The 13796-nt window shown below is 57.0% G+C and overlaps 1 protein-coding gene across 1 annotated transcript in view; it reads left to right on the top strand.

The window, feature by feature from the left end:
- Nucleotides 1-11226, top strand: part of OSBP2 (oxysterol binding protein 2) — a 129320-nt gene extending 118094 nt beyond the window's left edge. Inside the window, 6 exon segments of the mRNA XM_074887534.1 lie at nucleotides 3932-4052; nucleotides 4826-4929; nucleotides 5277-5372; nucleotides 5795-5979; nucleotides 7236-7456; nucleotides 8065-11226. Coding sequence (XP_074743635.1) covers nucleotides 3932-4052; nucleotides 4826-4929; nucleotides 5277-5372; nucleotides 5795-5979; nucleotides 7236-7456; nucleotides 8065-8207 — 870 coding nt within the window. The 3' untranslated portion in view covers nucleotides 8208-11226.
- The last annotated feature ends 2570 nt before the right edge of the window (nucleotides 11227-13796 follow it).

Here is a 13796-nt window from a genome sequence, read left to right as displayed (position 1 = left end):
AGCTGGAGGCTGTGGAGGGGCTCTGCCTCTCTGCCCTGCTGCCCGTGCCCAGCCAGAGCAGCCCTTCCCTGCAGGAGACGCAGCATCTCCTCGCACTGAGCCTTCCTCCTGGCTGAGACAGCCGGCGGGTTGCTGTTGGCACTGGCAGAAGCAGCAGCAGGAGCAGCCCAAGCCATTTTTCAGAAGCAGAGTGTACCCATCCCAGTGTTGCAGAGCAGGAGGTGGGGAAGACAAGAAGGAGAAAGGTGCTCATCACCCTGCCAGCTCTCCTGGCCGCCTGCCTGGAGCTGGGGTTGCTGTCACATCTCCATACTTAAGCAGAAAGGGAGAAGCTCTCATAGCTCTGCAGTGATGCCCCCAAACTGTTTCAGGGTGTCTTTGGGCTGGAAGGTGTCTCAGGGTCTCCTTTCTTTCTTGTTGGACTGAAAATTTTTAGTTTCAGAGCCTGGGGGCAACCTGAGAACCTCTGACAGCCCCATGCTGTAACCACGGAGCACATCTGGCACACATCAGTCAAACAGCAGGTCTTAATTAAAAACCTGGAGCACTTAATGAGTTGTGACCTGTGAAGAAAATGGACTGTTTAATATTTAGCACACTTGGCTGGTCCGTCCTGGATTCCTGGGGAGAGACAGGGCCATTTATCACCCCTTTCAGGCAGGACATCACTTTGGTATGGGCAGTCTGTTCTCTATGCCATACTGGGGACAGAGCAACCATCGTGTCTTTCAGTGTTCAGAAGCATCAAATAAAAATCACAAACCTCTGTCACTCTGCAGAGGCCGATGCAGGTCCAAGATTTGCAGAGCTGTTCTGCAGACCATGCCCTGAGACCTGTGGGCTTTTTGGAGGGGCGTTGCATGAGAAAAGGGGCTTGCTGCTGATCTGGATGTGCCGTGCTGTGCTACGTGGTGCCCACAGCAGATGTCAGACACGTGGATGGGATGTGCTGAGAATACACAGTGGGGAGGCTCAGGCTTGCACCAGCATCCCCGTGTCCCCCTGATGGGGTTTAGCTTGTCTCTGCCCCTCGTTGTCATCTCCAAGTCGTGGCCCTTCGTACCTGGGTTTGGAGCAGTCGCTGTTGCAGGTGCCATGCCTGATGTCAGCCACCTTTGATCGTCCCCAGTGGTGCCTGTGTGGTCTGTCCCAGCCTTGGGACCTCATGCCCTTGGCTGCAGCGAGCCAGGACACTGCCAACCAGAGTGTAATGAGCTCTATCTGTGAGCCTACCTCCCTTCGTGCTCTGCCCGGCGCCTTGCCTGCGCCTTGCCTGCTCCTGGGAGGCAGATCAGAGACAGCAGCGTCCCTCCAGGCATCCCCCTGGTACTTTGCTGTGAATGTCACAGAGCTCAGGTCCACCCACCTCAGCAGCATCACACCTTCACCTCCCCTCGCTCGGCAGCGATTCCCCAGTCCTGCTGCACAGCCAAATTCCCCAGCTGGCTTTGTGCACAGCAGAGAGATATAAGGGGTCTCTGTTCTCCAGCACCTCCCTGGTGCCACGTCTCCCTGGGCTGTCACCCTGCTAAGCCCGGTTTTAGAGGAAACGGGTGGTTCCTTACCAGGATGTTCAATCCATCCCTTAGCCAGCAACACCCCTCATCCTCCCGGGGTACAGTTGGAGCAACAGGGTGGGTTTATTACCCTCATTCAGGCCGTGGTGGTGAAGCCCAGTGCTGCTGTCAGGTACTGCTGGACAGCCCTGTCCACGTCACTCCCACATCTTGCCATACCTTTTCTCATTCCTTCACGCTCCTTTTCACCACCCTCCTTTCTCCATCCCTGTCCTCTCCCAAATAAATAATCTGCCCTGAATTACTTTTTCTGGTTGGTCCAGGTTTTCTGACATCTGTACCCAGATTTGGTGTTTCTGACACCTCCATGTTAGGTGAGCTGCAAGCCAGCCCGAACTCCTGGGTGCAGCCCTCCTGCCTGGTCCTTGAGTCCTTCCCTTGCTGGCACGGCACATGAGCTTCCTCTGAAATTAGATTTACTGTAACTCGGAGCAAACCTGCTCCCTTGCAGCACTCTGGAGCCTTCTCTCCACGAGCGGGGCTTCCAAATCTCCCTCCTGGAGCCATCTCAAAGGGCACATTTCAATGCCAGTGCTGCTCTGCACTGGTGCAGTGTTGCCGGTGCCTCTTGCCCTGGTTCCTGTGGTTGGTGTAGGCAGCGTGGGACAGACAGATGGACGCTCTTCCCACTGCTCTGAACTTTCCTTGGATGCTGGGTGTTCTGCTCCGCCCGCCAACGCACCGCACAAAGCGTTGATAATCTTGTGCTTGAAATCCAGTTATCCAAATAGGATTTTCTCCTGCTGGTGACAGTGGGATTTAATGGAGAGGTTTTTCCTCTGCTCATGTTTGTAATCCAGTAGCTCGGGGCGCTCAGCCTGTAATTACATCAGTGCAAATAATCTCTGAACTCGGTGGCGTGGCCCTTGGGGCCCGGTGGTTAGTGGGTTCCCGGTGATGGGTGGTGTGTGCCGTGCCGGAGCACCGCGGGTGTCACGGGCCACTCGGTGGACTTGTGATGGTTCCTTTACTACGACCTCGAAAGTGCAAAATTGAGGCGACCGACACCAAAGGGGATTGTATCAATCAAACAGTGAAACTTTATTGCGTTGCCCGTGAAGCAGCACGGGATAGTCAGAGATGGGTGAAAGAAAAGGGAAAAGTAAAGTGAAGTTTAGAAGGAAGAGAAAGACAGGTTATAGCTACCACTGCTGATCTCAACATGTCCTAACGGTCTCGGGTCCAGCTGATGCTCCGTCATTGGTTGTCATGATTCTTGGTGGGGAAGCTTCCAATTTTCATTGCCCAGAAGTCATCTTTCATGCTTAGCAACACACCTTGCTCCTCCTCTGCCTCAGGGATCTCTGCCCTTCTCCAGCGAGGCTCCCACACATGCACAAGGGGGAGTGTCCGAGGCATGGTCAGTCTTAGAGGCGGGCAGCCTTCAACCAGGAGGTGTGTTTTGGTATTATAATGAAGCAAAGTTCGTCTAAAGTTCATGATGTTGTGGCAACAGTTGGGTCCATCCTTTTTGACAGTAGCTGTGTGGTCACCTCTAACGGCTCCGGCTGGGCCCAGGTACTGAAGAACAGCACAGCACTGGCTGTGCCCCACAGTTCTGCATTCAGGAGCCTTTGCACCACATTCCGCTCTTGGGATCGGCAGCTGTGTTCCACACAGGCCATTGTTGGGTACCTTCATGTCCCTGATGACAACGTTGAGACAATGCTCATCTGCTGGCTGTCTTGCAGTGGGTCAGACGTGGTGGGAGGGCAGAACCCTCTGGCTGGGATGTCCTGCTCCCCCCTGGGTTTTGGGCAGCTTGGCCAGTGCATGGGAGTGTGTGCACTGTCCTGTCACAAATCGTCCCCAGGATGGAGGATGTCGTATCTGCTTTTCCAGCCCAGTTGTGGGGGCAAAGCTGAAGTCTTGGCTGGGCAGGTCTGTGTGTCTCTGACAGCATGGGGGCCTGTGTCCCCTGGGAGTTCCCAGGCAGAGCAGCGGGAGCCACTGCTGGTAGGAGAGGTGCTGTGACACTGGGATTACTGGGGATCTAGGCTGGGTGTCGGCACATCCCTGTTTCTCAACCAGGATCCCTGGAGAGCGGGGCCGTGTCCTGATGTCACAGCACAGCAGCATCTCACAGCGATAGTGGCTCAAGTTAAGGTTTAATGGATGACAGTTTGCTAACGAGCCTTAGAAAACCCTGCTGGGCGCTCGGTGCAGCTCTGCGTGCTGCTGAGGTACCTCACAGCAGGTCACCCCAGCACCCAGGAGAAGACTGGGGTGCTCAGGTCAGCACAGCAGAGCGTCCTTAGGGCCAAAGCTGGCGTGGAGTGTCACCTCTCCTAGGGGTCCAGGGCTCTCCAGTGCTGGTGGCTGTGACCTTACGGGCTGTTTCTCCTCTCCCCTAGGTGAGCCACCACCCCCCGGCAGCCGCCCATCACGTCTACTCCAAGCGCGGGTGGACGTTGTGGCAGGAAATCACCATCGCCAGCAAGTTCAGGGGCAAATACCTCTCCATCATGCCACTGGGTAGGTGACTTGTGCCGAGAGGATCGGTTGCTTTTCATCCTCTGCTGCTCCTGCAATACCCAAGAGGTTAAAGCGATGTGCTGGTCCCTTGGGCTCACGCAGGGCTCAGTGAATTCCACCCCGAGTGATGTAGGGAGCACAGATACGTGCTCCCGATCACAGACAACCCGATGATAACTCATCTGCCCTGGAAATGGGAATTATGCCACCAGCAAAGGGAGACTGCTTTGCCTGCTGCTTGCACCATAGCAGATGTGCTTTGGAAATACCCTGCTTGCTTATGAATTGATTTCTCTTTAAATGACATTTAGGGGTTAGCTTGCTGCCTTTTTTAACCTTCTCCCTAGCAGCCAGATGCAATAAGCTGCCTCCTTCCAATATTTTATTTGTCTTCTGCCTGTCCCTGGGCTGGACAGCACGCCTGGGGCTGGTCCCAGAGCTGTGCTGGTGCCAGGCTGGTCTCCTTACACTGAGAGTCAACCAGGCAGCACATTTCTGTCCTGCATTTAAAATTAGTGCTTTTGATGGGGTGGGAAGCGGGCAGAGGGCCCTGCAAGGCCCTGCAGCTCCCTTCTGCAGCAGACCACAGAGCGTGCAGCAAGGGGAGGGATGAATCCAGACCCAGCCCTGGTTCAGGGGGGCTGATGATGGGAGATGCAGGTAGAGGGGCCACGTCAGCCCCGAGGACGAGCTGGTGTGCTCTGGGGGAGCATGCCCGCAGCCCTGCCCAGCCGTCTGCCCTCGCTGAGCTCAGGGCATCCCTCTCTCTGCAGGCGCCATCCACCTCGAGTTTCACTCCAGCGGGAATCACTACGTCTGGAGGAAAGTCACCTCCACTGTTCACAACATCATCGTGGGCAAGCTCTGGATTGACCAGGTCGGTGGCTACGGGTCCGAGGGGATTGCCTGGCTCCGGGGAAGGGTAGGGGGCTGGAAGGGCACTGCCCTCCTGGGGTGTATGCCTGGCGTCTCCGCTGTACTCCTGCCACGATACAAAGGTGTGCTTCCCTGGCAGGGATGGGGGAAGGCTTCTGGGAGCTCCTAATGCCTCTTCCCAAGGCCAGCAGCTCCGTGGGGCAGGGTGGTCACACACGTGGTGGGTTTCACCCTGCTACTGGCAAGCCGTGGGGCTGGTGGGGGGCGGCTGCACGAACTACAACTAACGCCTGATTTGTCTCCTTGCAAAGTCTCTCACTCGCTGTGGTTCTGTGTCTTTTCATCTAGTCTGGTGAAATAGAGATTGTTAACCATAAGTCAAAAGATAAATGCCAGCTGAAATTTACCCCCTACAGCTACTTCTCCAGAGATGTCCCCCGAAAGGTACGTATCCAGGTATCTCTTTGCTCCTTCTGGCAGCCTTGCGTGGGGTGAGACCTGGCTCTTACCTCTAAGCCAGGCTCACGGGGTCCCAGTACTGCAGCTGAGATGCGCCCCAGCGTGGAGCCAAGGGCCTGTGCTGGCACTTCTTGACATGGGTCACCAGGGAGGGCTGGGGGGGGACCTCCAAACATAGCCCATGTTTTGGCTCTCCGTGTGCCGGAGCTGCAGCACTGAGACCTGGAAAGGATTTGATGGGCTGGAGACCCACCTGCATGGTCAGGATGGGCCCACGCTCCCCCTGGACACGCAGCGCCAGGCCCAGCTGCTCCAGCTGGGGCACCTGGAGGGTGCTCTGCCCCCCTGCACCTCTCCCTGTCCTCCGGGCACTTCCAAACACGACCAGAGCCATCTCCTTCTGCCAGGTGACAGGGGTGGTGAGTGATGCTGCTGGCAAAGCCCACTACGTCATGTCTGGCACATGGGATGAGAAGATGGAGTGCTCCAAGATAGTGCAGAGCAGCCATGGCAGCACCAGCACAGAGGGCAAGCAGAAAACTGTCTACCAGACGCTGTCTCCAAAGGTCCTGTGGAAGAAGTACCCCCTCCCGTGAGTCCCCTCCTCAGCGCGGGGTGCTGTGCTCGGGGCTGCAACAGCTGGATGGGGATTAATGGTGCTGCCCTGACCCCTGCGGGATGGAGCGGGCACATGTGCCAAGTCCTGAGGACATGGGGAGGGGACCAGGACTTGGGTGGCCATGTGGCTTTTTCTGGGGTCTGAGCACACAGCAAGAGGGGAGAGCAGGTCCCTGAAAGGGGATGGTAGCTTAGGGGGACCCTTGCAGGTAGGTTTTGGGCAGGCGGGGATACTGGTTAGGTTTTCTGAGCTGCTGGCTATGGCAGGGAGATGTTGGGTGCTTTGCTTTGCTGGTGAGTCACTGGCTGTCCTGCCCCACCGGTTGCTTTAGCCCTCTGGAGAGCCGTCCTCTTGACACGTACCCACAGCAGGGCTGCTCTCAAATCAGTCTCCAACCTTTGGTAGCAAAGATCCCTGTGTTGGAGACACTGTTGAAATGGTCCCCTCTGGAAAGTGTCCTCTGCTTGGTACCACCAGTTCTGCAGTTGGGGATTCAGCAGTTCTTGGGTGAAGCTGTTTTGTGTCTTGGCTTGGCAGTAGGAGCACAGGTCTGATGGGGAGCGGCTGAGGGAACTGGGGGGGTTTAGTCTGGAGAAGAGGAGGCTGAGGGGAGACCTCATGGCCCTCTACAACTCCCTGAAAGGAGGGTGCAGAGAGGGGGGATGAGTCTCTTGAGCCAAGGAACCAGTGCCAGGCCAAGAGGGAATGGCCTCAAGCTGCGCCAGGGCAGGGTCAGACTGGCTCTTAGGAAGGATTTCTTTGCAGAAGGGGTTGTTGGGCGTTGGAATGGGCTGCCCAGGGCAGGGGGGGAGTCCCCATCCCTGGAGGGGTTGAAGAGTCGGGTTGACCCAGCGCTGAGGGATCTGGTGGAGTTGAGAACGGTCAGTGTGAGGTTAATGGTTGGACTGGAGGATCTTCAAGGTCTTCTCCAACCTGGGTGATTCTGTGATTCTGTGATGCAGCACTCAGAATTCGTAGGCTTGGCTTTTAGCTTCCCCGTGCAGAGCCAACAGAGGAGGGGTCTCTGTTCCCCTCCAAGACACCCATCGAGGTGCCACGCACAGAGGGTGGGAGACAGGGCTCCCCAAATCACCCCTACATGTCTGTTTGGGGTATCAGGAGCAGCATCAGTGGGGCTGGGGTGAGACACAAGCTCACGAGGGGCTTGGGGAGCTCTGCTCGACGGAGGCACCACCTCCACCCTCCTGATGGGGGCTCTCCTGCCACAGGGAGAACGCCGAGAACATGTATTTCTTCTCCGACCTGGCCCTCACTCTGAACGAGCCTGAGGAGCGCGTGGCCCCCACGGACAGCCGGCTGAGACCCGACCAGCGCCTGATGGAGAGCGGCCGCTGGGACGAGGCCAACGTGGAGAAGCAGCGGCTGGAGGAGAAGCAGCGAGCCGTGCGCCGGAGGCGAGAGGCCGAGGCCGTGGAAGCCCTGGAGGAAGGTGAGATGCTTTGGGATGCTGGGGGCAGGGACCACCCGCCCCTCGCCACGGCGAAGGAACCCCGCTGGGTGTGGGGATGGTGGAAGGACCCTGCTGCTATCCTCTCCAAAGAAAGGCAGTGAAGGTGGTGCAGGGTCTGGAGCACAGGTCTGATGGGGAGCAGCTGAGGGAACTGGGGGGGTTTAGTCTGGAGAAGAGGAGGCTGAGGGGAGACCTCATGGCCCTCTACAACTCCCTGAAAGGAGGGTGCAGAGAGGGGGGATGAGTCTCTTGAGCCAAGGAACCAGTGCCAGGCCAAGAAGGAATGGCCTCAAGCTGCGCCAGGGCAGGGTCAGACTGGCTCTTAGGAAGGATTTCTTTGCAGAAGGGGTTGTTGGGCGTTGGAATGGGCTGCCCAGGGCAGGGGGGGAGTCCCCATCCCTGGAGGGGTTGAAGAGTCGGGTTGACCCAGCGCTGAGGGATCTGGTGGAGTTGGGAACGGTCAGTGTGAGGTTCCTGGTTGGACTGGAGGAGCTTCAAGGTCTTTTCCAACCCAGGTGATTCTGTGATTCTGTGGGACCGGCCGGGTGGGAGAAGCAGCCCTCACCCCCGTGTTTCTCCCCGCACAGGCAAGGACTACGAAGGCTACATCCCGCTGTGGTTTGAGCGCAAGGTGGATGCCGTGACAGGGGAGCTGATCTGCGTCTACAAGGGTGGCTACTGGGAGGCCAAGGACAAGCAGGACTGGAGTACGTGCCCCGACATCTTCTGAGCCGCCCCGCTCGCGCCGGGGTGACCGGCCCCGCGCCTCAGCTCGGGACAGACCGAGGGACAGTGAGGACACGCTGGCAGCGTCCCGCTGGCAGTTAATAGTGCAAATACACAGAGTCAATACATGCAGAAATTTGAAAAGCAAATCTAAACAGGGATTCCAAACCTATTTTTTTACGCACTAATAAATAGCATCCTTTTTTTTTTTTTTTTTTAATGATGGCTTTTTCAGCGACTAATTAGGAACAAGGACGGTGAATCTGGTTTGTTTTTAGCCTAGCATATTTACTGCTATCAGGAGTTGCTGCCTATATCTCAGCGCCTCGGCTTTATCAGCTGAGACGTCGACTTCCAAAGATGCTCGCATTGTGGGGATGCTGTGCATTTGTGTGAGCTCTTTTCTTTGACATTGTTTTTTTTTTCCCCATTTGTGTGTGGACTTTATGGAATTATTTTTTTAAAAAAAAAAATCTGCTCCTGGTTCAGGTTTCTTCAAAGACAGACACGAACAGCCCTGCGTCCTGCTCAGAAAACTGTCTCCAGGGGCTGTGGCGCTTGATCCCGGAAGCTCTTGGTGGCTCCCACAGTACCCAGTCATCCCAGTAACACCAATTAGGATATTTCAGTGATCTTTTTTTGACCTTTTTTCTTTTTTTTTTCTTTCCCAAGAAGTGTTTGAGCAGATTCCCCGCAGTCTGCCGTGTTTAGTCAAGTCTTAGGACTGTCTTTAACACGATGCTTTGTGAGAGTGATTTGAGTGAGGTTTGGTTTGGTTTTCCTGCAACCACATCCGAAGGGGGAAATGGCCTCGCTGAGATCAGGAACACCTGTCAGACACCGAGCGGAGAGGTTTGTAGACCAGTGATGCTCCAAGGTCCAGGTACCAGCTCTCTCCCGCTCTGTATCGCTCAGCCCAGGGGCTGGCAGGAGCCTGGACCTTGGTGCTGGGTTCACAGGCAGCGTCTCCCTGCTGAGCTCTGCCTGACGCCGGGCGGGAGGGGAGGGAAGAGATGCCGTGGTGCCGCTGGGATGGAGCCTTGGTCCTGGGTCTCCCATCCCTGTGTCTTCCTCATGAAGCCAGACAGGTCTGGGCTGAAGTTCCCCAGCACGGGGATCACAGCCTGAGCCTGGCGGGCAGCTGGTGCCTGGCTCCATTCCTTCTCCTCCCTCGTGGCTGGTCTCTCCCAGGAGCAGTTCAGGTCATGGCTGAAGCAGCCTGAGCACAGGGCTGGGGGAACCCCACGTCCCCCGCTTGCCCTTCCTGCGTGCCACCGCCTTGCTGCGGCCCTGGACCCGCCGGGAGAAGCGGAGCAAGCCCTGCCGGTGATCGGCGAGGACCAGGAGCCAGCGGCGCTCAGGCACCGGCCATGCAGGCAGGGACCACCGGTCCCCAGCACCGATGGGGAGGATGGGGGTGACAGGACCCCGAAGATGGGATCCGCTGGGCCAGAGAGTATCAGGGAGACCTGGACGCCCACTGGATCTCATTTTTGATGTCTTCTTCTCCGGGTCTTCATCATATCACACTGACTGCTGCCTCGTGGGGGTCAGAGGTCACCCCTAGCCAGACTGTCACATCCACATTGGAAGATAATTAGCAATAATGAACTTTGAGGCAATGGTAACTGGAATACCCAGGCTGCACACGGAACACTTATGCAATCAGGTTCCTCAACCATCAGTTTCCTCCTGGTCAGCTTCTCTTCCAGCACCTCCATACCTGTTATTTACAGCAAACCTACGTGTACAGTATATATAGACCTTGTATGGCGTAACAGTAGTGAGTGGCTATTGGAGTGGCAACACCCACTGATTTCATTGTACCCTTTAATCTTATTTATTTGCTTCTAATTTATATATATATATATAAATATATATAAAATTATTTTGCTTAAATTTCTATGGTACACAATAGATGAAAAATAATGAAGACAGAAGTGTCTGTCTGAGTTTTTGTAGCACGAGTACGATTTCCCTAGGCTTGTCCCAGAGTGTAGGGGTGATGGTGACAGAGTAATTCCCAAAGTAGAGAAGCAACATTTTGCTCCAAAGCTGGATGCGACAGCATTCAAAAGGTGTTAGAAAGACATTCCCATCTAGAAACGATGCATTTGGGGTTTGAAGGGCGGCACTCAGGTGTTTGGGAGCGGGGTGCTCCAAGCCGCTTCCCGGCTCTCTGAGTGTTAGAGCAGCTGATCTGGCACGTTTGCTCCTTCCAGGCCCTTCCCGGAGGTTTGTCCGTGGCTCAGTAAAGCTGGTGCAGCTCTGCAGTGAGCCAAAGTGCTGCATTAGGTGTTGGATGTGGCCTGCGGAGAGCTGCCGGGTGGCCCAGCCCAGGGTGTGCAGATCTCCTCTGGAGCCGGGCTCTCGCCTGGTTGCGAAAACAGAGGATGCTCCGCGTGGGACCTTGGTGCTTGGTTTGTGGTGGCAACCAAAGTTGTGGGGCTTTTATTCCACTTGAGGCCTAAATCAGTTTTGTAAAATGGACTAGAAATTGAGCTCTTCAAAATGCCTTATTTTCCTTGTTCGCTTTGTCAATGCAAGTGTTCCCCGAGAACTTGGAGAGGTGAGAAGCTCCTGCACAGGCTGTCCCCAACCCGGGACCCGAGTGTTCCTGCAGCGGAGGAGAGCGGGGAGCGAGGTGTTGCTCAGTAAGTGCTGGCACCAAGGGTCCTGCTGGGCTCTGGGACCCTGAGAGGTCCTCTCTGATGTACCCCCCCCTGTCGCTGCGTCTGTCTAGAAATCACCATCACAGCTTAGCAGAGCTCGGGGGAGCACAAGGAGCACCACCCAAAGCAGAAATCCCCCGGTTTTTAGGCTAATTTTAATCTTCCAGAGATCATCTAGCAGCAGCACTTAACCAGAGCACCATCTCCTGGTCTTTCTATTCCCCCCACAGGGATTTTAATGTCATTCCACTGTAAATGCTGTTGAATGTATTTCTTTTTGAACAATATATTGTGAGTGATCCCTCTTCTCCTACACGGTAATAAAACTTGGATTCGGGAGTTTTAAAAGCCGCAGTGCTGAGATGGTCACTCGCTCCCCAAGGCCGCAGGTGGGGGTCCTGGAGGAGCCCTGAGGTGGGTGAGCTCTGGGCACGTGGTGGATGGCAGGTGAGGTGGCCAGGGAAGGGACCATGGAGGTGGCCCAGAGGTCCAGGGAAGGGAGCTCAAGGAGGAAGGAGGGCTGGGGGAGGGGGTGGCCCAGGGAAGGCTGTCCAAAGGAGAAGGTTGTCCAGGGGAGGTGGCCCAGAGGACAAGGAGATCCAGGGAAGTGGTTGTTCAGGGAAAGAGAAGGATCGGGGGGAGGTTGCCCAGGGCAGGAAGTGGTCCAGGGTAGGTGGTTTGGCAGGGAGGAGGGTCAGGAGAGGAGATGGCCCAGTGGAGGTTGTCCAGGATGGGAGATGTCCAAGGGAAGGTTGCCCAGGAAGGGAGGTCCAGAAAAGCAGGAACATGAGAGGTGGCCCAGGGGTAGGTACCCCTGGTAGGAGGTTCTCCAGGAGAGCTTAGAGGAGAAGGAGGACCTGGGAAGGGGTTGCCCAGGGAGGGAGGAGGGCCAGGGGAGGAGCTCATCCAGGGAGGACATGTCCCAGTGGAGTTCAGCCAAGGGAGAAGGTGGTTGCCCAGGGGAGGAGGTCCAGGAAAGGAGGAACAAGAGAGCTGGCCCAGGGGAAGGTGCCCAGGTAAGGAGTTTCTCTGGGGATGGTGGGAAGGAGGTGACCCAGGGGACATTGTCTGGGGCAGGAGGTGGCCAAGAGTAGGTGGCCCAGGAGAGGAGGCCCTGGGCAGGGAGTTGGAGGAGGGTCTGGGCAGGGGCTGTGGAGGTGGAAGCCCTGGGCAGGCTGAGACTGGCGGCCGCTGCAGCGTTGCCAGGCAACAGGCACACACAGTGCTGCCTGTCCTGCCTGCAGTCCTGCCCGCCGCCCTGCCTGCCCCAGCCCAGCTTGGCCAGGTGAGCACGGGTTGGGGCTGGGGGGGGGGAACCCCAGCGCTGGGACCCACTCGGCCCATGCCGGCAGCCTACCGGGTGGTGGGGAGGAGCCTCCCTGCCTGCTCTGGGTGCAGGCAGTGGGGCCCCAGGCACACAGCACCGAGACCAAGGGCCTCCAGCTCCTGGGTGCAGCAAGCCTGCTGGTGTCTTGACTTTAATGACTCCTCTTGACTCCTCTGTGCCCTACAGCACCTGCAAATCCACCTGTCACCCCCGTGGCGTGGCCCTCAGCTCGGCACTGTGGCTCTGGGAGATGGGTGGGCTGGGCTGTGTCGTTTTCAGCATGTTCACTCTGAAGCCTAATGAGTTCATGGAGGCTTCTAGAACGTGTTACCTTCACCTTGCCTTGTGTTGCAGGCCTGGGTGGTGGGCATGGAGCAGGAGGAGGCTGTCTTCAAAGGCCAGAAATGCAGTAAGGCTCATGCAGGTGCCTGACACTGCACCGAGGGCACGGGAGTGCCTGGCTGTCCCCCAGCCCTGGACCAACATGCCTTTGCTCCCATGCTGCCATGGATGGGCTTGTCCTGTCCACTCCATAGCTGGGTGATCTGCAAGCCCAGGGTGCAAGAAGCCAGGGCTCCTGCCTGCTGCCCTCCCTGCCTGTCCCCACTGGAGTCCCCCCACACCCCAACATAGGGGATTTTTCCCCCCCGGGGCTTTTAACCTGCTGCTCAGTCCTGACCAGCAGCGCCTCTTTTCTCCTCTCTGCAGAGCTGGGCCCAGGGGAGCAGCCCGGGTTTGCAGGATCCTGGGCTCGGGAACGCCGGGACCGTAGACTGGACCAGGGGTGGGGCACGGGCAGGGGGGTCACATTGTGGGGGTGCAGTGGGACCACCCAGGGGGACGATGCAGCACCAACAGTGGGGTGCCCCTGCCTTGTCCCACTCCCTGGTGCACTGAAGTTGTGTGAACACGGGTCACCAGTGACACCCCATGTCCTGCTCCCCCCCCTGCAGCAGGATGACGCGGGTGCGCGGGGCACCGGCAGCACTGAGGTCGGTGGGATCTCTGCTGCCACCTCCCTCGCTGGCTCCTGGAGGGCTGGTGAGTGGGGACAGGGCACTCTGGTCCTTTCTCAGCTCTGCTTTGCGCCCCCCCCGCAGCCCGCCAGGCCCAAACCCTCCTGCAGATGCCTCCTGGGGCACTAGCAGATGTGCTGATGCTCAGGCAGAGGATTTTGCAGCTATTTAAATAAAACAACAGCGCACCGCAGAGACCAAAATAGCAAGCGCTGGGAGAGCAGAATTTTACCCTGGGCAATGTCAGGGGGGCTTTTGCAAAGATGCAAAGGGCACGTTTGGGATCAGGACCCTCCCATCAGGCAGCAGCTTCCCATTTTTCACAGTAGGAGAGCTAACAGCATCCCAGCCCCCTGCCCTGCTGCCCCCGCAAGCTGAGCTGTGCTGCCATGGCGGTGAAAAATTACCCTGTTTTTTGAAAAAAAAGGATCCTATTGTGGTTTTTTCTTTGGGAAGCAGCTGAGGTTGAGGCTCTTGCTGGAGAGGGTGGGATGCCTTCGGTGTTTGAGCTTAGGTGCGTTGCCAAAGCTCCCTGGTGAGTTGCTGGCACCTCCAAGCTGGTTCAGATGCAGCTGGAT

The sequence above is a fragment of the Strix uralensis genome, chromosome 17, assembly GCF_047716275.1.
Source record: "Strix uralensis isolate ZFMK-TIS-50842 chromosome 17, bStrUra1, whole genome shotgun sequence".
Taxonomy (NCBI): domain Eukaryota; kingdom Metazoa; phylum Chordata; class Aves; order Strigiformes; family Strigidae; genus Strix; species Strix uralensis.
The sequence above is the reverse complement of the archived record's forward strand: the minus strand, read 5'-3'. Positions and strand labels throughout refer to the sequence as shown.